The 20586-nt window shown below is 39.4% G+C and overlaps 1 protein-coding gene across 1 annotated transcript; it reads right to left on the bottom strand.

Moving 5' to 3' along the window:
• Positions 1-1327: 1327 nt before the first annotated feature.
• On the bottom strand, positions 1328-18890 carry LOC106845150 (sulfotransferase 2A1-like). The gene is made up of 6 exons (XM_014863022.3): positions 18632-18890; positions 17227-17435; positions 15506-15632; positions 8305-8399; positions 6671-6845; positions 1328-1748 (listed from the first exon to the last, which is right to left on the bottom strand). Exons 1-6 carry the CDS (start codon positions 18765-18767, stop codon positions 1636-1638), a joined length of 855 nt encoding a protein of 284 aa, XP_014718508.1. The 5' UTR covers positions 18768-18890; the 3' UTR covers positions 1328-1635.
• Between the last annotated feature and the right edge of the window lie 1696 nt (positions 18891-20586).

The following is a 20586-nucleotide window of genomic DNA, read 5'->3' as shown; positions in this document are numbered from 1 at the left end:
AGCATTTCCATATTTCTGTCCTCTAATTCACTAATTCTGTCCTCCATAACATGAGCTCTACTTTTTATTGTTTCTAGATTATTTTTATCTCATTAATTGTGTTATTCATAACCAGAATTTCTGTTTGTTTTTTTTTTAAGAGGTTCAATAAAGGTTGGTGAAGAATCCCTTCTGCTCATTAATTTTATTCCTGAAATCATTGAACTGTCTTTCTGAGTTTTCTTGTAACCCATTGAGTTTCTTTATGACAACTATTTTGAATTCCTGTCATTTAGATTGTAAATTTCTGTGACTTCAGGATTGGTTTCTGGAGACTTGTCATCTCCCTTCTTCTCTGAAGTGTTACTGTCATTCTTCATGGTGTTTGATGAATTGATCCTTTGCCAGGACACTTGTGGTAGTATCTTGTCACAGATTCCATCTGCCATGGCTGAGGGGGAGCAAGAGTTGTGTTTTCTGATCCCACCCCCTCTTCTTGAAGTTGTGTGGTTAAAGCTACTCTGTGTTTGCCTGGGCTGTCTGCAGCTGATCTGCAGGTTGTGCTCACGTGGGCAGGGCCTCTGTGCTGGGCAGGGGACCAGCTGAACTGATGGATGTTAGGCAGGAGGGGCACCTACTCAGGGGTGTTCTGAGTGGGCAGGGCACCTTCTCAACTGTGCTGCACTGGGGGGAGAGGAACCTATGGGGGGAATGAGCTTCCACTCAGTGGGTCCCGTGGGCTTCTTGTTCCATGGGTGGGGGTGCCTTCTCAGTGGGGAAGGTGCTTTGTCTCCTGTGCTGTGCTCAGCTGGCAGGCATCTTCATGGGGGCTGAGTTGCCACCACTCAGTGTAGAGCATTCTCATCAGCGGGGCCACTGTGGCATAGTGTGTGCTCCCTCAGGCCAGGTTGCCACTCTGAAAGTCTTCCCACAGCCAGGCGGCCCCTGCATCCTCTTACACTCACACTGGCTGCTGTGTGAGGATCAGCAACCTGACTCACTGCCATCAGGGAGGAGGAGGGGTGCACTCACCTGCTTCCACTGCCCCCCGGGGATTCAGTCCACCCACCTTTAGATGTGTAGCTACATGGATCTCTCAGACATCCTGTTGTGCTCTGCATGGAATCCTCTTCTGGCTAATGAATTCCACTGAATTGTAACTTAAAGGGGAGAGACTAAGGGAACAACTCACTCTACCTGATGCTAATGTCACTCCACCATATATTGTCTATGATCAAACACCACATAGTAAGAGAATAATACTAAGTTGGGAATTATATACCTGAAGATCAGAATCATAATAAATTGTGGAGGTACAGGAAATGGAAAGAAAAGGAGCCTGAACTGCTTCTTAATTTTATATCTCATTTTTATTTTAAAAGTCTGACATAATTTTGGGTACTACTTATAATATTTCTGCAGCATACTGTTTGTATGAAACATTACAAATATTTTTTTAAAAGCTGGGATGCCACAAAGTGAATTAGGGGTTCCCTGGTAATTTTTAGCAATCAAGTCCTCAAAGATGCAAAGATTTGATCATTTGAGGCATCAGGATGAAATACGGGTTTTCTGCAATTACTCCCATTCATGCATATGTACAAGGATAGGAAAACAAATATTAATATTCATATAAGATCCAGAAGTTTTTGAAAATTATTCCCATGGGAACAGCTCTTGAGGAAGATCTGCCATCTTCTCCTGGAATATCTTATCAAAGGCTTCAGCTTGGGTCACTGTGAAGTAATTTTTCCAGTCCCCAGAAATGCCTGAAACATGAAATAGAGACTCAGATCGGATCTGGGGGTAGGTCTCAAGAGCCCGACACTTCTCCTCCTGGATGTACTCATTCTGTCCACTTGACACGGAAAATCTAGCTCATAGAGCACAATGGCCAATGGCTCATTTGTGGACCTTTATACTGCCTGGTGATCATACCCATTTACACTTCCACCTGCCTGGAAATGATTTACTATATTCTCCTCCCTCCCAACCCATCCTATATACAATTCATCAGCAAAACTGCAGCTGTATCTTCTGATACATCCAGAATCTGGCCACTTCTCACCACTTCTATTTCTACCCCCTTGGCCCAAGCCAACATCATGTCTCGCCCGGATTATTGTAGTAGATTTCTAACTAGTTTCTCTGTATTTGATCTTTCTCCATTATAAGTTATTCTTAGCATGGCAGCCATCTTGGTTCCTTGAGAAGCTAAGCCAGATCCTGTCTCTTCCTCCTCATTTCTCCAAAGACTTCTGGTTTCTCTCAGGGCAAGTGCTCATGGGTTCAATATGGCTTTGGGTGACTTGGTCTTATGATTTCTCTGACTCCGTCTCCTATGACCATCCACGTGCTCACTCTGCTGCATCACACTGAGTCTTCTGATTCTCCTTCAAACCCTCCCTCCTCAGGCTATGTGTATTCCCTGTTCCTTCTTCCTGGAATGCTCTTCTCTCAGAGACATCCATATCTTGTTCATTTGCTTTTTTTTTTTTTTTTTTTGATGTCTTTACTCCAATGCAACGTCTCAGTGAGGTTCTCTCCCACCACTCAATTTAAAACTGTAAACCTCCTCCTTGCTGTATTTTGCTTCATAACACTTACTACGTATGATATGCTATATGTATTTTCTTTGCGTGTGTGGCATCTACAATATATGCAACTTTTAGAAAGTCACAAATTTCTCTTTTAAAATCGCCAAGGAGTTAGTGTTTCAAAAAGTCATAGACACATAGTATGTACTCAAGTGCTTATTGAAAGGATGACTAAAAGAACGAGGAAGATACTATTATTATCTCCATTTTACAGATGAGGAAAAAAGACTTGGAGAGGTTACACAGAAAGTGATGGATGTGGATTTGCAGCCAAAGATTTTGACACCAGAAGCCACTCTCTTAATTATATGACTGTATTATTATCTTTATATCATATAAATTAATACTTACATATCATATTAATATACTAACTAAATACATCAATTAAATGAATATATAGCAGAATGATATATAATTATATATAAATTAATATATATAAATGTAAATTATATACTCAACTTAAATGCATAGAAGTACTATAACAGAATGTCTAATAAAAAACTGGTGCCCTAGAAACATCCGCTGTTACTCTCATGCTCATTGTTGTTATTAGAACAATTTCTAGTATTGATTTCCTAGGCTCCTGTGTCATCCATAACACCCCTGACTTTCACGAAGCCAGAAAGTGATCTCAAGGCACCAAAGTCTCTGTAAATTCAATATGGCGGCCCCTGATTAAACATCAGTCCAGAAGAGAGGATGCAACATGTCTATGGAGGGGCCTCAAGTTCAAAATTGTATCTGTTTTCAAAATTCTACAAATCCTTCTGATGTAAATTTCTGTTTATGTCTCTCCTTAGTCTTTTTCTCTCAAAAATCTCCCCAAACTCTTGTGTATTAGTTTGCTAGGGCTGCTGTTAACAAGTACCACAGACTGAATGACTTCACAATGGAAATGTAGTTTCTCATAGTTCTAGAAGGCAGAAGTCAGAGGTCAAGGTGTTGACAGAGTTGGTTCCTTCTGAGTCCACAAGGAAAGATCTGTTCCAGGCTTCTCCCCTTGGCTTATAAATGACCATCTTCTCCCTGTGTCTTCGTATTTGTCTTCCCTATGTACGCATCTATGTCCAAATGTACTCTTCTTATAAGGACACCAGTCAAATTGGACTACATCCCACTCTAATATTCTCATTTTAACTTAATTACCTTTGTAAGACCCTATCTCCAAATATGGTCACACTCTGAGGTACTGGATGTTAGGGCTTGAACATACGGATTTTGTGGGAGGACAAAATTCAGTCCATAACATCTTGGGTATGAAGACACCTTTTAAAAAATTCTTTGAAGCACTATTATATAATAATGGCTGAATGATATCAAGTTTTAGATAAACTTCATTAGAGCTTCAGGTCATAGGATGTTTCCCGTTCTAGTGTTAACAGCTATACCTCAATGATTTTGATATTCTTATCTGTACTATGTTTCAAAATATCATAATAGGTGGGCAATGTGTCACCAGCTCGTTGATTATTATACTTCAAACCAAGTTTCTTTAATAAATTAATATATTATGTTTTTAATCATTCTTCTTTCTGTTTATTCAACAAAAGTCATAGAATATCTAACCCATGCCAGGCACTATCTTTTAGCATAAAAATAATCAAGGATAATAATAATCATAATTCATTAGAGAAAAATATTGCTTTTCTCTGAAAAATCAGACGGGTCACCGGTAGTGGAAGCTTCAACAGCCAGGATTCTCCTGAGTGCAGCTGGTATGTGTAGACCCCGAGGGGCAATAAAAAGTATTTTTCTCATGTCCTGAGCAGAAAAGGGCCCTAAACATCATGAAAGAAGGTCTAAGAGAAAAGCCCTTGACCAAGAACAGGCAACATTTGATATAGCTTTTCAGTATATCATTTCTATAATTGATCATCTAATTATAATCGATATAATTAATTTTAAAATTTATCTGGGACCTCTATGTACCTCTCGATGAAACAAAGGACACAGATCAGACATGGGATAGAGAAGCAGGATATTATTCCTTTTCATCACTTTCTTTCTTTCATCCACCTATCCGTTCCTGGTATACTCTGTCCTAGACTATTGAAGTCACAGAGCATGGTAGTTATGAGCTTAGTCTCTAGCATCAGAGACCCAGTTTTCCAAGTGTCTTACTAGCTGCATCAGGTATCACACTTTTCTGAGGAAAATAATGCCCCCATGAGATTGTTGTGGTGATTTAATTACAAACTGCATATGGAGTCAGATCATCAGCTCGTCAATAATAATCACAGGCATTAGCTATTATTATCATTATTATATCTATCCCTCTCAAATCTCTATAACATATAATAAATTCCCTGAGTTACTGGAAAATATTGAAATCCAATATGGTTGCCTTCTGGAGGAGTCATCCTAGACAAGAAGAAATAGTGGGTGTACTCAATGAATTATGCACCAAATTTGATTGTGTCTACTCTATTTTGTCTCTGGAAAAAATCTGGGTTGTTAGCTCCCATTGCCTTTCTCTCTTATGAAATCATCTTTTGTCCTTTTAGCCATTTCTCACAAGCACTGTACATAACTATAACATTTTAAGCTCTGCCAAAACCTGATGCATAAAAGGAAACCTAAGAATGGACAATCTCTCTATGCTAGGTATTCTCTTTACTTATAGCTTAGTAAAGTGTCAAAGGCTGGGATTGCTAGATATCTTTTTTTTCTAAAGAACAATTATTTATTTTCTCCGTCTGGAAGCTAGAAGTCCAGGATCCAGGTGTCAGCAACGCTGGTTTCTCCCAGAGGCTTCTCTACTTGGTGTGAACATGGCCATTGTCAATGATCTTCTCTTCATGTGTGCACTTGCCTGTGCCCAAATTTCCTCTTCTTATAAGGACACCATTCATATGGATTAGGTCACACCTTAAAAGCCTCATTTTGACTTAATTACCTCTTTAAACACCTTATCTCCAAATACGCTTATATTTGAAGGTAGTAGGTTAGGAATGCAATATATGAATTTTGGGGAGACATAATTGAGCCTATGATGTTCATTCTTTTGGCCTCCTCTCCCCCAATTCATGTCCTTCTCACATGCAAAATACATTCACCCCTTCCCAACTGCCAAGAAGTCTAAACCCATTCCAATATCAACTCTAAGTCCAAAAATCAGCTAAATATCATGTAAATTGGGCACGGGTGACACTCGAGGTGAGATTCATCCTGAGGCAAGACTCCTCTCCAGCTGCGACCTGTGGAACCAGACAAGTTAGCTGCTTCCAAAATACAATGGCAGGAAAGGCATAGGATAGACATGCCCATTTCAATAGGGAGAAAGAAGAAAGGGATCATGAGTACCAAGCAAATCCAAAACCTAATAAGGCAAATTCCATGAGATTTTAAGGAGTTCTGAGCTCCTGGTCTACCGGGTTGGTGGCCGCTGCCTTCTCTGTCCTGGATGGCAGGTACCAGCTCCTGAGGTCTTTTGAATCATTTAATTTCTTCCTTCCATGGCTCGCCATCCTGGATCTATTTAAACTAAATGAAGCTCCTTCTCCATGCAGTAGACACTCTTCATTCATCTTGAGTCCAAGGATATAGACATGATTAATGTTTCATCACAGGGGGACTTAGAATGTCTGATAGCAAGACAGGCTCTCAGCTAAGTGAAAAGTCTCTCCTCTCTCCTTTTCTCAGTTGAGTCATTCTTTACACATTTATTTGTTCAGGATAGTTCTCTGTGCTAAATCACCAGTAGGGTAGCACCGACATGACCATCTCCTGTCTTGTCCTCATTTCCCAGGTCAAGCTGAACTGGAAAGTTGGCAGGAGTAGTGAATTAACCTGGTCAGTGTTTTTAGAATGAATATGCCTCGTGTCAAATTCTGCGAAGAGAGAATCTTAATGACCTCGCATAAGTTAGATGACCGTCGGAGGCCTAATCAACTTCCTCTAAAAGCCTGCAGCCCACATCAGTGCTATGAAAAGAGACTTCATGATAAGGACGTGCAAGAAGTTCTCTGGGTGATGAGCAATGAGAGTTGGAAAACTCAAACACTCCCTAGTCCCAATTGTTGGTGCCCTACTGTTATCATCATGATGCCCTCTAAATATTCTGATACATTTTGAAGGCAGAGCTTGTCTTTTACCTTTTCTCAGAAGTATTCCATTCTTACTGAGACATTGACCTTGCAGGAGGGAATAATTGGACATCTTGTTTTCTTTCATGACCTGGAAGGAGCTATTCTTGAGGACGGAGTTCAGTTCTTCTGGTTCTAATTTCTTGCCTAGGAATTGGCAGATCTCTATGATGCTTCTTGTGTCCTAGAAGAAGAAAAAACAAGAAAGAGGACATGAAAGGGAAAGAACATAGAAAAGGAGGTGAGAAGGAAGAAACAATGTGAGGAGAAGGAGGAGAGGAGGGAGGAAGAGAGAAACAAAGTGAGAAGCAAGAAGTGATTGGCTGGATGTGACTAGAGGGAAGAAAAGAAAAGGTAAAGAGGAAGGAGCACAAAAGATGTCAAAGATGCAGGATCCACATGGATTTCCCAGTATAGTTGATCTCAAGATGCCTTAATGCTAAATCAGAGCCTGGGTTCTAAAGAGATTTTTAGGAAGACTTCTAGACAATTATGATCAGGACTAACTGAGTAGAGATTCAGGGAGAACTTGACAAGATTGAGGGGATTTTGATTTCACATCCTGGCTGTGCCATTAAATAATACCATTTTACATATCTAACATTTGAATAACACACACAGTTTCATAATATCCTCTTATATATCATCTCAGTAATTAGTACTTGGCATATGATCCTGGGAAGGCATTATAAGAAAATGGATTTCATAACCACAAAGACTTTACTTTGAATTATACACCTTCCTCTTGGAGCTATAATGCTTTAAAATATCTCTTTATCCCATGAGCCCTCATTAGGACCTAACCAGAAAACACACAACTATAGAAATTACTACAATAAATGTTCATACTGCAGCTTGAAAGCATAATTACTGGAAAGTGTAGCAGCATGTATCTGAGGTAGGTAAACTCGTTACAGAAGGCTTCTTGGTAAAAATGAAACTCATGTGGAAGTCACAGAAGATTGGACAGAAGTAGCCAGAGGAAGATGATGGGGAGTAATGTTTCTCAGAAGCAAAAGCCTCCGTTTACATTATTTTCTCTTTTCTCCAGGATACCACTAATGGGCCAAGTTCTTCTTCCAATGGTTTAATTATCCTTACTGGTTTTGAGTATCCTCTGACAACTTTTCCTGCCCATACTGTTCAGTCTAGTACCTGGCTTGTCAGAATAATTACACAGACTGGTGTCATGACTTCATTTTTCTTCTATCAGTCAGTCTGGGATGTCAGACAGTTGGACTCTCTTCTGGGTCCAGACTTGTTTCTACCCAGTTCCCTCTTCTCCCTCAGTCCCCTCCCACCACTAGGTTATCACCAGCATCATGTGTCCTACCCTTAGAAATTTTAGAACCATGGCCAGTGTGAGCATAAGCGATTGTAGTCTGTCTCAGTGCGTGAAAAAGACCTTTAGATGTTGCAGGATGAAACAAAGATGAACACACGAAGAAAGAGAGCATGGAGCTTGGGCAGTGTCAACCAGAATTAGAGCAATGAAGACAGGGAGCTGTTCTCACTCCTAATGACTCTTCACAAGGATAAACTTTGACTGAGAAGGTGGAATAGAAACACAGAGGAATGGAGGGAAGTTAGAGGAGTGGAGATGGTGGTGAGAGGTGTGTGGTAACCATAAGGACCATAGTTACCTGTTTCAGTTCTTCGTAACTCAGTATCAGGAAGTTCTCCTTCCCTCTCATGGTCATCCAGCCATGAGTGTGGTCAAACCAGGATCCATATGGCACTGCATATTGGGGAGGCAGACAGAGGGGACAGATTACAAAGTCTGTGAGCACCAGGATCCATCTATTATCTTCACTCTTGTGGGCACCATTCATAGCCCAATGTCTGGCATGTTTGTGAATGTCCTAACTATTTGCTGAATGAATGAGAGTAAAGATGGAAAACTATTATCCAACATCATGCATTTACTCTGTAGTAAGCCTTTCTCATTTGGAGGAGGCTCTGTGCCAGTTTTCAAGGGTCTCTAAGGAGATCTTGTCTAGAGAGCCATGTGGCCTGAGGAATGGTATTCTTCCTGCCCCTAACCTGTTCAGTGTTTAGAATTTTTGGTTGATAGGTCATTCTGCCCTTGAACACATTTTTCTGTCTCCTGCCCTTCATTGTTACTATTGTAATTATTGTTCCTTTGGAAATTATCTGTCTTTCCTCTGGTTTAAGAGTTTTTTCCTTTTTGCACTACAGCTTTCCTAGCGACTAGGTGAAGATTTATCTGTAATAATTCTTTGTGAGGCTAGGTGTGGTTCTTTAAACTGAGATTTCATCAATGAAGGAAATTCTCAGGCTTGTTCCCTTGAAAATTGCCTTTCTCTATATTTTAGATTGTCTTCTTGGGAGGTAAATCTTCTCACGCCATCCTCCATACCTTAACTATTTTATACTTTTGAATGGCTGTCTACCATACCCAAGGGCTTCTTAACTCCAAAGTGTAGTGGGAAATTAATTATAAACTGAGAATTCTACTTGGTTAAACGATCATTCAAGAATGAGCAAAAAAAATTGAGCCAGCCCTGATGGCCAAGTGGTTAAAGTTCAGAGCACTCTGCTTCAGCAGCCTGGGTTCAGTTCCCTGGTGTGGAACCACAGCACTCGTCTTTCTGGAGCCATGCTGTGGCAGCGTCCCACAAAGGAAAACTAGAAGGACTTACCACTAGAATATACAACTATGTTCTAGCGCTTTGGCGAGGGGAAAAAAAGAGAGAGGAAGATTGGCAACAGATGTTCGCTCAGGGTGAATCTTTCCCAGTGAAAAAGAGCAAAAGAGTGTCTGGCTTCAAACCCTGGCTCTGCCATTTACCAGGTGGGGGGACCATGGGCAAGTTAATTTTTTTTTAAAAAAAGAATGAGCATAAAATAAAGACATTTTCAGGCAACATACTGAGGGAATTTACTACTTTTGTTATGGGAGAACTAGTTTAAGTTATTCTTTATGAATAAATAACGTGAATCCGGGAGGAAGGAACAACCAATGGTCAAATAAGAAATCGAAAGGGAAATTTAAAAGATGTAAAACAAACAAAAATGGAAGCACGACATATCAAAAGTTATGGGATGCAACAGAGCAATTCTAAGAGGGAAGATTATAGCTATAAATGCCTACATTAAGAAAAAGAAAGATCTCAAATCAACAACCTAACTTTATATCTCAAAAATCTAAAAAGAGAAGAACAAATTAAGCCAAGAATTATCAGAAGAGGAAACAGCAAAGACAAGAGGAGGAAAAAAATAATATACAGACAAGAAACAATAGAACAGATTAATGAAAGTAAGAGCTGGTTTAAAAAAAATAAACAAAATTGACAAGCCTTTAGCTAGACTAATCAGAAAAGAACAGTGCAGACTCAAATAAATAAAAGAAATGAAAGAAGAGACATTATAACTGATGCCACAGAAATACTAAGGATCATAAGAGACTACTATGAACAATTACACACCAACAAATTGGATAACCCAGAAGTAATGGATAAATTTCTAGAACCATACAACCTGCAAAGACTGAATCATGAAGAAATAGAAAATCTGCATAGTTCAATAAGAGGTAATGAGAATGAATCTGTAATCAAAAATCTCTTGACAAAGAAAAATCCAGGACCAGATGGTCTCCTGGTAAATTCTAGCAAATCGGAAATGGAGAATTAATGCCACACCTTCTCAAACTTCAAAAAAATTTAAGAGAAGGGAACACTCCCAAACTCATTTATGAGGTCAGCATTACTCTGATACAAAAGCCAGATAAGGACACTATAAGAAGAGAAAACTACAGATCAACGTTCCTGATGAATATAGATGAGAATAAAAATCCTCAACAATATATTAGCAACCTAGGTTCAAGAGCACATTAAAAGGATGTTACTCTATGGGATGCAAGGATGCTTCAACATGTGCAAATCATTATAATGATACAGCACATTAGCAGAATGAAGGATAAAAATCATATGATCATTTCATTAGATGCAGAAAAAGCATTTGACAAAATCAACATTCTCGTGATAAAAACTCTCAAGAAACTAGGTAAAAAAGGAATGTTCTTCATCATAATAAAGGTCACATATGACAAACCCACAGCTAACATCATACTCAATGGTGAAAAGACTTTGCTTAGGTAAGAAAAAAAAAGAGGCATCCAAATCAGAAAGGAAGAAGTAATATTATCTCTATTTGCAAATGACATGATCTGATATATAGAAAATCCTAAAGAGTCTACAAAACAACTGGTAGAACTAATAAATGAATTTAATAAAGTTACAGAATGCAAAATCAACTTAAAGAAATTGTGTTTCTATTCACTAACAATGAACTATCTGAAAGAAAAATTAAGAAAGCAATCCTGTTTACAATAGCATCAAAAAATAATAAAAATACTTAGGAATAAATTTAACCAAGGAGGTGAAAGCCAGTAAACTGAAAATTCTAAGACACTGATGAAAGAGATTGAGAGGACACAAATAAATGGAAAGATATCTTGTGTTCTTGGATTCAAAATAGCAATATTGTGAAAATGTCAATACTACCCAAAAGCCAGTGCAATCCTTATCAAAATTCCAATGTCATCTTTCACAGAAGTAGAATAAAAATCCTGAAATTTGTGTGAAACCACAAAAGACCCCAAGTAGAAAAAGCAATCCTGAGAAAGAACAGCAGAAGGCATCGCAATTCCTGATTTCAAGTGTTACTGCAAAGCTATAGTAATCAAAACAGCATTGTACTGGCATAAAAACAGGCACATAGGCCAGCAGAATAGAATAGAGAGTCCAGACATAAACCCACACATATATGGTCAACTAATTTTTGACAAGGGCACCAAGAACACATAATGGGGAAAGGATAGTCTCTTCAATAAATGGTGTTGGGAAAACCGGATATCCACATGAAAAAGAATGAAACTGAACCCCTATTTTACACCACTCACAAAAATTAACTTGAAATGGATCAGAGACTGAAACGTAAGATCTGAAACCATAAAACTCCTACAAGAAAACATGGGGAAAGATCCTTGACATTGGATTGGCAATGATTCGTTGGATAAGATCTCAAAAGCACAGGCAACAAAAGCTAAAATAAACAAGTGGGAATTTATAAAATAAAAAGCTTCTGCACAGTGGTGGAAAAAACCAGTAATTTGAAAAGGCAATGTACACAATGGGAAAGAATATTTGCAAACCGTATATCTGATAAGGGATAAATATCCAAAATATAAAGAACACATACCATTCAATAGCAAAAAGGCAAATAATCCAGTTTAAAAATGGGCAATGCACCTGAATAGATGTTTTTCCAAAGAAGATATTAAAATGGCCAGTAGGTATATGAAAAGGTGCTAAACATCACTAATCATCAGGGAAATGCAAATCAAAGCCACAATAAAATATCACATCACACCTGTTAAGATGGCTAATATCAAAAAGAGCAGCCATAACATGTGTTAGTGAGGACGTTGGAAATAATAACTTAGAACTTCCCACCTGGGGAAGGAACTGGGTATATACAGAGTCAGAGAGAAGAAAATAACTTATTAAGGAACTCTCATTAGGCTATCAGTGGATTTCTCAGCAGAAATTCGACAGTCTAGGAGAAAGTAGAATGATAGGTTCAAAATATTAAAAGACAGAAACTATCAGTCAAGAATATCTAGCAAAGCTATCCTTCAGATATCATGGAGAAACAAGAGCTTTCTCAAACAAAAGCCGAGGGAGGTCATCATCACTAGACCTGCCTTGCAAGAAATGTTGAAAGGAGCTCTCCTGCCTGAAACAAAAAGGCAAAGGTTTACAAAGCTTTGAACAAGGGGATAAAAAGACAGAATCAGAAAATTGCAACTCTATATCAGAAAAGGTTAGTAAACAATTATAACACAAAAGCTAAAGGGAAAGAAAGCATCAAAATAACTATAACTACTTCAATTTGGCACCAAACTCACAATACAATAAAGGGTGATTTATGACAACAAAATTTGGAAGAGGAAGAGGAAAGAGATAGAACCTGCATCAGCTAATGGAGATAAGACGCAATCAGCAGAAAATGGACTATCTTATCTACGAGATCATTTATGCAAACCTCAGGTAGCCACAAAACAAAACATCAGAGTGGAGTCACAAATCAAGAAATAAAGAGAAAACTGAGAAAAACATCACAGAAAACCACCAAACTGAAATGACAGACATAAATACAAGGGAAAAGAAATAATGGAAATATAGAACAGTCAGAAAACAAAAGATGAAATGTATTATTAAGCCCTCATATATCAATAATTACTCTAAATATAAATGGATTGAATTCACCAATTGAAAGACACAGACTGGCTGGATGGATCAAAAACAAGACCCAACAATGTGCTGCCTCCAGGAGACCCATCTCAGCTCTAAAGACAAACGTAGGCTCAGAGTGAAAGGAGGAAAGACGATGCTCCAAGCAATTGGCAACCAAAAGAAAGCAGATGTAGCCATACCTACATCAGACAAAACAGACTTCAAGCCAAACAGATAAGAGACAAAGATGGACATTACACAATAATAAAAGGAACATTCCACCAAGAAGACTTAACACTTATTAATATATATGCACCAAATATAGGAACACCAAAGTATATAAAGCAAATATTAACAGATCTAAAGGGAGAACTTGACAGCAACGCAATAATAGTAGGGGACTATAACACCTCATTTATGTCAATCTAGACAGAAGGTCAACGAGGAAACAGTTGCCTTAAATGAAACACTAGACCAGATTGACATAATAGATATATAGAGAAAATTCCATCCAAAATCAGCAGAATACACATTCTTCTTAAGTGCACGTGGAATATCCTCAAAGATAGACCATATGTTGGGAACTAAACAAGCCTCAATAAATTTGAGAAGATTGAAATCATATCAAGCATCTTTTCCAACCACAATGGTATCAACTGGAAATCAACTACAAGAAAATCTCTGGAAAAGTCACAAAAATGTCAAGACTAAACAATATACCACTGAACAACTATTGGATCAATGAGGAAATCCAAAAAGAAATCAAAAAATACCTGGAGACAAATGAAAATGAAAACACAACATACCAAAATCTATGGGATGCAGCAAAAGCAGTACTAAGGGAGAAGCTTATAGCAATATCGGCCTACCTCAAGAAACAAGAAAAATCTCAAATAAACAATCTACAACTACACATAAAAGAACTAGAAAAAGAAGAACAAACAAAGCCTAAAGTCAGTAGAAGGAAGGAAATAATAAAAATTACAGCAGAAATAAATGAAACAGACTTAAAAAAATAGAAAGGATCAATGAGACTAACAGCTGGTTCTTCAAAAAGATAAACAAAATTGACAAAGTCTTAGCCATATTCACTAAGAAAAAGAGAGAAGATTCAAATAAATAAAACTAGAAATGAAAGAGGAGAAATTACAATCGATACCACAGAAATACAGAGGATTAAAAGAAAATACTATGCACAACTAGAAGGGCCTGCAACTAAGATATACAACTATGTACCAGGGGGATTTGGGGAGATAAAGCAGGAAAAAAAAAAAGAGAGAGAGAATACTGTGAAAAGCTATATGCCAACAAATTGGATAACCTAGAAGAAATAGATAAATTCTTAGATTCATACAACCTCCAAAAAATGAATCAAGAAGAAACAGAGAATCTGAATAGACCAATCACAAGTAAAGAGATTGAAACAGTAATCAAAAACCTCCCAAAAAACGAAAGTTTAGGACCAGATGGCTTCTTTTGTGGCAAATAAATATTCATTATTTAACAAAGGTATATTAGCTGCTACTATGTGGCAAGACCATTCTAGGACGTGGGACCAACAATGAACAATTCAAAGAGCTTATATTTAAGTGGGGAGATGCATGCAATAAAAAAATAAATAGAAAACATACTCGTTGGTGATGAGTACTCAGGGAAGGAAAAGATAAGACTATAGAGATAGAGAAGGACGCTATTCTATATAGTAGTGAAAGGGAAGACTTCCCTGAATACAGAGACATTTTAGCAGAGACCAGAATGAAGATATTGGTCAAGGTCATCGGACTTGGATAATAAATAGATAAAAGAAAGTGGTGAGGGGCATGAGGAAGTGGGAGGGGAAACAGATGACACTTTTTGAGACATCAGAGTCATGCTAACCTTGCGTGAGGTGTGGTTCTAGTAACTGAATGAGATCAACTTGCAGTGGGAGCAGTTTGGGATATGCGGGAAATGTGTTCAATCTAGAACATACTGAATTAGTGATGCCTGTGGCGTTCTCCAGTGAAGATGCCCATGGCCTGATAGAGAAACACATCTGAATCTGGGGAGACATATCATAGCTGAGATATGGGACTCATCATATAGTTTTGAGAAAAATGACAACGTTTCAAGCATCAGGGAAAGTCTAGAAATTCTGCATAATTAAAAGTATAGAGATCCTAGGGTAATGCATACATTTTTGAGACAGGTATGGCAAGAATATTAAGAGAGTTTTAGAAAGATGCATCTAAAAAATGGTGAGAAGTCGGGATTGTGTTGTCCAGGAAGCCAATGAAAGGCTGACTTGCAGAAAGCCATGAATTATCAAAGTAGAGAAGAATACAAGTGTTCTGTGTTAGAATTAGAAAGGCCCTGGAGACTCAGAACATGGCTAGCATGGTTGATGACGGGGCAAGCTGAAAGGCTGGCTGGGGTTCTGCTGCTGTGCAGGAGAGGATGTGGACTTTGAAAATTTGGGATCCGGTGGTGATGGAGCCTTATAATCCCAGGATGGTGAGATGTAGAGATCTCAGGTTGGGTGTAAGATGGGGTCTGATAAAGGCCTCTGGCAATCCCCCAGCTTCCATATTTTCCATTCACTCACGATTTCCTTTGATGAACCATTCAAAATATTCTTCCAATGACTCAAATTTCTCAGCAAAAGATGAAACCCCATAGAAAAAATAACCAGACATGAGAACATCTCTGGGATTTCTGATGAGATAAATCACCTGAAAGAGAAAAATGGAATAACAAAAAAATTAATACAGCCATTTCCCATCCTTCTTGATCTTCATAAAAATGGAGAAAAACCAATTCTTAGAAAATGCCTAAGTATCAATGCATTTGTTAACAAGTTGGTTATTGCATTCATTAACCAAATATATATTTTTAATTTCCTATGAACCAGACACTGGAGTCATACTAAGAACATAACAGTGGAAGAGGAAAGCATTGCCACTTCCCTCTTGGATATCATAGTCTACTCAGAATGGGAAGCAACCTGAAGGTTTTAAAAGGTGAATGCTATTATATTACTGTAGCATGGTTTAAAGCTTACTACTAGGAGACGGATTAATCAACTGTGCTATATTCATAGATACACAGTGGATGTTTGTAACACTGAAGTCTATTTCTATGAAGTTCAAGAAAAAGCAAAACTAATCTATAGAGTTAGAAGTCAGGGGAGTGGTCACCTCTGGGGATGAGCATTGACTGGGGAGGCATATGAAGGAGCTTCCTGGGGGAATGGAAATGCTCTAAATATGGATCTGGAAGGTACCTAATTAGCAGACGTTTGGTCCATAAGACATGGATTCATGCCAAAAGGTCCTTGATATTTGGTTGCATCCAAAGTGTCTGTGGAGACATCGGATCATACGCCTGATATTTTGTCCTGTCAAAAGTCACTTGGCACGGACCAAAAGTGCTCATGAATGTTTTGGACAGGACCAAATGTCAAGGACTTTTTTGCATAAACCAAATGTCCTGTGGACCAAATGTCTCCCATATGATTTAGACAAGACCAAATGTCCTGCAAGGAGTTACCCAAGTTGTGTACATATAAAAAGATCAATAAGCTAAACTCAAGACTAGTGTGCACATACAGGCACACACGTGCAAAGAAGACTTTGCCTTTGAAATCTGATCTATACTAACTCCCACGATCTAATTTAAGCATATAACATTTTTAAAAATCATAACCAAGGAGCACCTTCCAGGACAGTATGTTTCTAAAAACAGTCTGAGATATGCTAGCTCCTGGGTGTCCGTGGTCCCTCCTGGGCACCATCTGTCAGCACCATGAGAGGTTCCTGTGGCTGCTGAGCTCCATAGTCAGTTATATGTAGGAAGACAGAGTGGTCAGAAAAACCAGACACGATGCCAGCACAATCTCCCTGGATTTAGGCATTGATTTATGAATGGGCTGCTTCCCACCTGGGCAACTCGATGTCTGGTGCTTCTACCCAAGTGGTGGAAGCCATTTACTTAATGAAGATTGGCTAATCATTTTTAGATCCATAGAGTGGGGTTATCTTGGATACAACACAGTTATAAATTCTGGTTGGGTGTAAAACGTGGTTTTCTAAGATTCTGGCATTATCATTTCACTTTGCCTCTGGTTTAAATCTGGGTGGTATAACCTGTGTGGGGGTCTATACCCTTGTACTCAAGTATGGACCCTGGAACACCCAATGCAGGATCTCAGGCCCACCCCAGATCTACTGGATGAGGCTGCCTTTCAACCGGATCTCCAGGGGATTCCCAGGCACATTAGAGTTTGGAAAGCATTCATCAAACTTATCTTGACCATTGAGCACTGACCTTGGCCTTGGAATTGAAGAGAGACTTGGGGATGAGCTGGATGGGGAGGTGGGTGCTGATGAGGCGGGGGCCTTCCTTATCCTTTAGTGCATTATACCCATACTCAGCTTCTACCCAGGGTGAGCGTTCCCAAATGGGCACAGATTGGATCCACTTGGGATCCCCCTTGGAGTAAACCAGGCAGACAATTTCAATCAACCAGTTTGTTCCTGGATAAAGAAGGAAAAATGATGGTCACTCATTTTAATCTGACTTTTTTAAAAAAAAATTGTGATAAAACATACACAACATAAAGTGTACCATCTTAACCATTTTCAAGTGCACAGTTCAGCAGTGTGAAGTAAATTCATGTTGTTGTGCAACCATCTTGAAGAACTGAACCTCTGTCCCCACTCAGCAACAAGTCTCCATTTTCCCCTCCTTCCAGTCCCTGGCTGCCATCATTCCACTCTGTGTTTCAATGAGCTCGATTACTCTAGACACCTCATCTAAGTGAGATCACATGACATGTGTCCTTCTGTGATGGGCTTACTTCACTCAGCATAATGTCCTCACAGTTCACCCCATGCTGTGTCATGTGCCAGATCTTCGTTGGTTTTTAATGCTGAAAAATACCCCATTATGTGTTTATACTACATTTTGTCTATCCTATTATCTGTCAATGGACCTTTGAGTTGTTTCCACCTTTTAGCTTTTTGCTTAAATCCTTTTAAGTTGCTCCCCTTGCCCTTGGCTTTTCACCAGGAGGACACTTCTAATGTCTTCAGCCTCAGGCCTTTCCCAGTTTGCAGTCCCCCAACCATCTCCCCTCATAGAAATATGATCCACATCCTCTCAGACCCTTGAATCTGCCGGGTTCTTTTCAGTAGGTTCTCATTCATTCTTTCATCTCAATTTAGATGCTATTTCTGCTACGGTTTTTTTCTGTCTGTGATAGCTGTTTATTCATCCCTTCCCAGTTTTACTGAGGTATAACTGGCAAAGAAAAATTGATTTAAGCTGTACAATGTGATGATTTGAATAAGCGTACATTGTGAAATGATGAACACGATCAAGCTAATTAACATATCCATCATCCCACATAATTACCCTTTTTTGTTCCTGTTTCTTCTATGAGGACTCCACTGGTCATCCTACTCCTCTCCTCCATATGAACAGCTGACCCTGCTCTAGGAGTCATTCCTGTCGGTTCCCCTGATACCTGAGGTTACCCCTCTGGGCGCTCATCTTACTGTGTAACTGCCTGGCTGAAGCCTTTTCTCTGATTATTAATGGCATCAGGGCACAGCTCTACTCCCACACAGCATCGCACATCGTCTGGCGTATAGAAAGCACTCCATTCGTCTACTGAGTGAATGAGGGACACGGCCACAGCCTGTCTCAATATCTGATCCCACTTCCTTACCTGATTTGGGGTAAGTCAGTATTAAGACATCTTCATCCTTAAACACAAAACTCTCCCGCGCTTCTCTCAGGACTTCAGGTGTGAAACCCTTGGTAGGGAAAGGCACCCCTTCAAACCACACATACCCGTCTGACATTGTGATGAGCTCTTTGTTCCTCGTGTTAGAGTTTCAGCTGCAGCTCCTGCTGGAGATTATGGCAGCTGCTGGGAGACCAGCTTTTATCCTAAAGATAAAGCAATCATTAATGTCTTCCAGTTTGTTGACGAAGTTCCTGCTGATAAAGAAAATTAGATCTTGATAGATGGTCCCAAGGCTGATGATATTGAGTAACTATGAAGTCATTCAGAGAACATTCTGGGGTAATCTGACTGAAAAGGAGCCAGGAATTCAATAACAAGCCCAAGCATGTAGAAATGTGAGCAAATTTAAAAAATAGTTTTCATAAGCTTCATGTTTTGAGAACAGTTTTAGATATATATACAGACTGCAAAGACAGTAGAGAGAGTTTCCATAGTCCCTACTTCATTCAGATTTCCTTGGTTCTTCCCTAATGTCCTTTGTCTGTTCCAGGATCCTATCCAGATGCCGCATCACATTGTCTCCTCAGGCTCCTCTTGGCTGTGATGTTTTCTCTGACTTTCCTTATTTTTGATGATCTTGACAGTTTTGAGGAGCACTGGTTAGGTATTTTGGCAAAGTCTCTCTTTTGGAGTTTGCTGGGGTTTTTCTCATGATCACACTGGGCTTATGGATTTGGGGGAGGAAGGTCACAGAGGTTAAACACCATTTTCATCACAACACTTTGGGGGAATTTACAGTCCTCGTGACTATCACCATTGACGTTGACCTTGATCACCTGGCTGAGGTTTCATTTGTCAAATTTCCCTACTATCCATTACTCTCCCCACATTCTATGTGGGAAAATTTAAAACATGAACTCTGGGCCTGAATGTCTTCATGCGTGCACGTTGTATAAACTCCACCTGAGGGGTATTCTACGAAACAATTTTCCCTTTCTATTCAAATTGTCAAATTGTGATGAAAAACAAAGAAAAGCTGAGGCTATGTTCCAGGTAAAAGGAACATGTAAACTAAATCCTGGATTGGATCCCGGACCACAAAAAATGCTGTCCTTATAAGACTGTGGTAAAAGAAAGAGATAAGAAGGAGGCCAAGGTCGACCTGATGTTTCCCATGACCCACCTCAAGGCTGAACTGTGGGCAGAAACAGAAAAGTACATTTTGACCTTGACTGTTACCAGATAGCCAGAGAACAATGCAGTAGTTTTTCTCTGGTTAGGACATTTCGGAAGTCCCAGGGAAAAGATACGCCGTAGCTGGAAAGGGCAACCAGACAGAATGGGACTCAGCCTTAACCTTGCAAACTCGGCACTTTTTGCCTTTAAAACACAGACACTCAAGACAAAGGACGTGCTCAACTACCAACGTGTGGGCTGAGGTGGAGCTCCCCAGTTTGCAAACCTTTTAATACTCTCTTTTCTTTACAACTTACCTTTGCCTCGTAAAGCTGCTCATTCCAGTTATCATGTCTGGTGACGAGGATGGGATGTGAAGTGGCTGCCTGGTCTCCTCCCGGGGGAGGGGGATGGGAGAGGGCCTTCCCTTGATCGTCCTCCTGAGGCCATTGGCGATGTCGGGGAGCCATCAGGCGGCTCTGGGTTGTGCCCTCATGCAGCGTCCAGTCGACCCCCAGACAGGCAGAGCATCAGGAGACCCTTCGAGGATACGAAGCAATGGAACGCGCAGGAGAACTTCCTCCTACTATGGAAAGATTTACTATAACTTCTTATTTTTCAAACCATGGTCATAGACCATTGATAAATTATGATTAAGATTTATTTAAATAGAAAATATACGTGGCATCTACATTTATCATCATAGATAAATGGATAATACATCTTCAATTTTATCTTATTTAAATTTAAATATACAA

Source organism: Equus asinus, chromosome 26 (assembly GCF_041296235.1).
Source record: "Equus asinus isolate D_3611 breed Donkey chromosome 26, EquAss-T2T_v2, whole genome shotgun sequence".
In the NCBI taxonomy this organism is placed as follows: domain Eukaryota; kingdom Metazoa; phylum Chordata; class Mammalia; order Perissodactyla; family Equidae; genus Equus; species Equus asinus.
Note: the sequence above shows the minus strand (reverse complement) of the source record. Positions and strands in the feature narration are given on the sequence as shown.